Consider the following 6,000-nt stretch of genomic DNA (forward strand, 5'->3'; position numbering starts at 1 on the left):
TGTACAAATTGTTTATTATTGATCAATTCTGTTTATATTTTTTTATGTTCAAACTCTTCCCTTTTATGAATTGTAATATTTGTTTCATTGAAATAATTATGTTTAAATTAATTCTTTATTTTTTTACAATAAATTTAACCTTTCTAGGTTTACGAAAAATATTCCAACTTTATTATTATTCCTTGGTGTTTATTTTTTTAATTAAAATTTAATTATTAAAAATTATCATAAATATAAGATTTCGTTTGTCAATATTTAAATTATTTTGCTGTATTTTTTCTAACTATTAAGTTTTATCTTCCTTCTTACATTTAACTGCAAGTTTATCTTTTTTGTTAAATAGGCGCCATCAGGTTTTGGCGGGTTTTTTCTGTTAGTGTCTATTTCAATTTATGTTGAAATTTTGTTAGTTTAGTGTTTATTATTACAGTTATTATTTGATGTTTTTCTTGTACACATATTTTTGTGTCTATAGTTTGTATCTATATTGTTATTCTTTTCTGTTTGTGTTGTTCTTATGTTTATTGTAAATGAATGAAACGTTTTTTTGGCCGATGTTATCATGTTTTGGTAGAAGGCTCTGATAAAAGAAAAAAAATGTTTTCGCTTGTCTATGTCTACATAAAATAATGATCTATGGAAGTTAATGTCACCTGTCACATGTTTGATAATTGTGTACTGGATATCTGTCACTTGCTTTTTTCGCTTCAACTGTTTTGTGTCTATTTTTGTAAAAATAAAAACTTTTATGTCATGTAGGCATAAGAAAGTAAAATGTCCGATGATTTATTTAAAGTTTATTTCAAATACTACAAGTCGCGCTGTCCACCGCCAACATTTGAAGAAGTCGTAGATTTCTCAAATTCAAAAAACCCATGCAGTGTAAGTTATCCACCCTCATGTTTGTCTATTTTAAGTCAGAGTTTGGTTAGGTTTTGTTATTTAGTATTTTTATGCAATATTATGCTCCTTGGCGTTAGACGTAATTGTATGTTTCCCATTTTTCCAGAGAATTGTAGAGATAAATATTGCAAAATGTGGAATGACAGACAAAATTCTTGGGAGTTATGGTTTGTGTTCACTTAAACGCTGGAGAGGTTTCACTTTGGACAGAAGAAAAGGCCTAATTTACATTAGGAACCCATTTTCAAATATTGGCCAAAGATTTTGGATAGAAAAATGTTTACAAGAGTATACCAAAAAGCCCCACAAACTGAACATTGATGCTCATGGAGATATCAGTGATTCCGAAGACTGGTGGAGCGCTTGTCATAGGTGTTCTACTAATAAATCTCTACTAAAGAAATTGAGGTGGTCTACTATGGGATATCATCATGATTGGGATTCAAAGGTAGGTACAGATTATAAATATCTTATTTAAGCATTTATATTTATTTGTCTGCCTCATAATGAATGTAATTGACGACCACGTTTAAAGTTTCGGTTATATAAATACATTTCACTAAAACTAAACTAAGAATGGCACTTTGGGATTATGATATTATTTATTTATTTAATAATAAACGCCCAGAGGGCTCTTACAATATAAAATTAAAAGTACTTATAAAATATCATATAAAATAACAAAAATAAACTCACAAATATTACACATAACATGTAATTTATTCTAAGAAAAAGAAAACAAGAAAAAGAAAAGAAAAAGATAAAGAAAATAAAGTGAAGATGAATGGAGAAACATTAAATAGGGGAGAATTGAGGAGATGGCCATTCGATGAATAAGATAGCTAATTTGATAGCAGCAGGAGTGGTGTGGAGCAAGTCCAACAGCTCAGCATAATTTTTAGCTGTTCTGTGGATGCTCACTAGGGGAGGGGAGAATGGTGGGTAAAGTTTGACCTATTGTACTCACACTGGAACATGTGTTGGAGTCTGGTGGTCCTTGTGGGTACACGAAAGTTTATCAGTGACAGTAATTTTGGGCAATCTTTTATGGTGCATATCACTTTGTGCATTAGAGTGAGGTCAGCAATTGTCCTTCTGGTGGAAAGCAATGGTAACTTCAACTCAGACATTAAAGTTTGGTAGCAAATTTCATTTATAGGTTTACCCTTTTTGAACTGTATGTAGCTTAAAAACTTCCGCTGAACTCTTTCCAAGTTAAAAGAGTTGCAGTTGTACAAAGGGCTCCAGACTGATGATGCACATTCCAGTTGTGATCGGACCAGAGCACTATACAGAGATTTTATTGAAACAGGGCTACTAAAATTTGACGTATTCCGGATAATGAAGCCCAGTTAAATTATTCCAATATTATGTGTGTTTATTGTTGATTGTGTTAAAATGTCAACTTCAAATTCAATATACTGTCATTACATCAAACTGCAATTATTTAGTATGTTAGTAACGTGTCTTTTGTAATGCTAGTCTAAGATGCTACTGATATTAAGTAAAAATGATTTAAGGAAAAGTTACTTTTATGGCGTATTTCACTGTCCCAGTTCAAATAATCTTATACTTAGCAGCTCAATGTATCTTATCTTTATATATATATATATATATATAATTCTTTTGTACATGTGATGTCACTGAACTTCTCCTAAACGGCTAAACCAATTTACATGCGTTTCTCAGCGAAATGTAGATCTTTGCGCTGCGCGTGTTCGTAGATATTAAAATTTTCAATTGAATCTGTAAAGACAAAGACAAAGTTAGAAGCACAAATCTTTTTTTCCTTAACCTACCAGGGTTGCATTAGACAAAATGCATACACAAAAAAGGAAGGATGCTGTTTTTTATGTGTTTAAAAAAAGTCTGCTTTTTAATTTTTACAAACAACATTAGCTTTTTATGGATCCCAATCAGATTCTTTCTTTACATTCCTTATAATTTCTTCCCATTTATTTATTTTTATTGGATTTTCGGTAGTACTAAAATAATATTAACTGACATTCAAAACATTATTGAAAATCGCATTCATGGATAAAGTACACCCCTGTTGGTGAGAAGAGCCGAGTTTGACATTTGCAAAAAGAATTCTATATTTGAAAATGAGTTATTTTATGTTTTGGAATTCAACCATGAACAAGTATCTAGGTACCTACTTATCAATGAAAAGTCTTTTTCCAAGCAGGAAAACGTCTGTCGGGTCTGCTAGTATTTGAATTTTTTAACTATGTTATACAATTTGGATACGGCCATTGATAAATCAATAAGTAATAATAAATAATATGCCAGGCAGATTTAAAATTAAATTTCGATAAAAAAAAATATTCTTCTCAGAGATTTTAATGAAATAAGTATTTTACTATCATTTCAAGTAGGTATTGTAAATGCATACGTTTGTTTTTTTTTTAATGACAGTGATTTTTCTTTTAAATGGAGTAAATGGTACACATTTTCTCCTGCTCCAGCTCCTGACCAAAAATACTGGCAATGCATTTCTTTTCATTTTATAAACTTGTACTATATTAGGTATAATAATATAACAAGTCTAGTATGTTGTTATGTGCAATGAAAGCCCGCGCATCATAATGCTTTTTTTTTGCACCACAACAGGCCAATTACAGTAGTGAAATACATCACGAAACACCCAGGCTTAAGAAAAAATAACATGAAATAACACGTGTTCTCACGGGAATCGAACCCGGAATCTTCCGAGCATGAGTCGGCGACACCTTGCACATGTGTGAGATGACAAGATAAGAATGTCGTCCGCTAGAGATAATCTTGCTAGATCTTTTGGTGCTAGTATTAAATAAAATATATATACATATATTGTTGCGATGAATCCCCGTTTCTTTATATAACTTATTTTTATCATCAATTACGTATTTATTTATCATTTTACTTTGTAATGCAATGCACTTATGCGCATATTTAGGAACCGCCTTTGCTACTGTTACATTAGAGGATTACATTGTCAGGTTTTAATATTATATAATTTTATTTGTACTGATTTTAGGTTTATACTGAAGAAAATAAACACGTTTTTCCTGATGAATTATCCGAGTTGTGTAAAGTAATTGCTCAAGCAGTTGGATTTAAGGGGTTTATTCCTCAAGCTTCAATTGTGAATTACTACCATATGGACTCTACTCTGGCTCCACACACAGATCATTCTGAAGTCAATTTAGAAGCACCACTTATTTCAATCAGGTAATAAATGTTTTAAAAACAAACAAATACAATTTTCGATAGTACGATAAAACGATTTTAATAGTTTTACTAAAAAAAAATAAATAATAATCTGCTTTCTCAATTCTGCTTTTAAATTGCCAAACAAATTGTGATCTTTTAATAAGTAATTAGATTCTCTAGATATGGTGGATAAAGAAAAAACTCATACTTTCTAAGAAAGAAGTGTTTGCAATCAACAATATTAAATCGATTATATTAATTTCCATAAATAGTTGCGTCAATTATTCCATTGTTTGTTTGTTTTTAAATTCATATTAGTTCATTCTAGCCTTGTACATATATATTACCAATACATGGCATCAAATCACAACTTATGTATGTAATAGGAATGGGTAAATTTGTTAGTAAGAAAAGATGATATAGAAAATTGAAAAAACTTTAATTACAATGAGGAAGTTCAGTGGTTCTTTCATTTATTTTTTGTTGTAAGTAGACTTTTTAACTAAGCCAATAATTTTTTTACGTATTATATTGTCAGCTCTATGATTTTTTGAAGCTTTGTATTTCTGAAATTACTCCGTGTGTGACGTTTTAAATTCTCTTCCACTTCGTCTCGGTCAGTTCTGCCGATTGGTCCGTTGACGGTAAGCAAACCGGAAATGTTCCTAAACTCTCTTATCATTGGTTGATTCATATGAACTAGTGACGTCGTTTGTTTTTATTAAAATATTTTTCTCACATTTTTAAGAAACTTTGCTATTTAATTCAATGCTCTAATTTACACCGCAAGAAAACATTTTTTGCATCCAATTTCCCATAGGGCTGAAGATCCTCATTAGAATCTCTTATTATTTTCGCTAAAATAACTATTTGAAACAGAGTTATGTTTTTAGAGAACGTTATGCATGGAAACTTTCTCATAAATAACAATACAAAAACAAAATAACACAGTTTATAATGTTCAAAATTGATATCATATTAATATCTCAACTGTACATCTCTTGGTTCTATTATTAATATTCCAACTTATACCTTTTTATAGCTTTGGGCAATCAGCAATATTTCTTATCGGCGATGAGACAAAGGAAGCTAAACCGGATGCTCTGTTTCTTCACAGTGGAGATGTTTTAATAATGTCCAAAGAATCAAGGTTATGTTATCACTCTGTGCCGAGGATTGTCCCTTGCACCGATTATCCTTGGAATAATATTGCTACGAACACTCGAGACGGAGAGAAAGAGTTTGAGAATTTATACAATGAATCATACTGGGAACTATTTGATCAATATATATCTACATCAAGAATCAATTTGAATGTTAGACAAGTTCTCTACGAAGGCCAAAGTTCCTTAGTTGATAATCACAGTAAAATGAAATCGGATCAGAAATAATAAAAGTTATAACACAGAAAACATGCTTTTTCATTTCATTATACATAATATTAAGTTGATTTATGTACCTATATAATGTACATACATAAATTCTAAATAATATGTAAAATATTTCAACTGATGATTTTTTATTATTAATTTATTTATAACCGCTCATAGTTCTTACATGATTAAGTACATCATGATTTACAATCATAAATAATATATATACCTATAAATACAAATCACTATTCGAAAATAAATAGCACGAGAGTAATAATCAAATTATTCATTAAATTCAATGACATATCTTGGAATGGTCTATCTAAACAGATAGCCACAGCGCCATCTGCACATTTGTAAAAAAAAAATTATACCAACAAGACGTTATGTGAAAATACCAGACCTGAGATGAGGTTACTATTGCTTTCCTGAGAAGGACAATTGCTGATCTCACTAATGCAAAAGGTAGTCTGCACTCTAATAGATTGCCATAAATTACTGGCCCTGATAAACTTCCATGTTCCTACAA

At 30.4% G+C, this 6,000-nt stretch overlaps 1 protein-coding gene across 1 annotated transcript; it reads left to right on the plus strand.

The window, feature by feature from the left end:
• Positions 1-647: 647 nt before the first annotated feature.
• On the plus strand, positions 648-5,510 carry AlkB (alpha-ketoglutarate-dependent dioxygenase AlkB). Its single transcript, XM_088232122.1, has 4 exons — positions 648-882; positions 1,010-1,351; positions 3,923-4,116; positions 5,141-5,510. Exons 1-4 carry the CDS (start codon positions 775-777, stop codon positions 5,487-5,489), a joined length of 993 nt encoding a protein of 330 aa, XP_088088248.1. The 5' UTR covers positions 648-774; the 3' UTR covers positions 5,490-5,510.
• The last annotated feature ends 490 nt before the right edge of the window (positions 5,511-6,000 follow it).

The sequence above is a fragment of the Micrasema longulum genome, unplaced genomic scaffold, assembly GCF_059751315.1.
Source record: "Micrasema longulum isolate JH-2025_06_02 unplaced genomic scaffold, ASM5975131v1 h1tg000073l, whole genome shotgun sequence".
NCBI lineage: Eukaryota > Metazoa > Arthropoda > Insecta > Trichoptera > Brachycentridae > Micrasema > Micrasema longulum.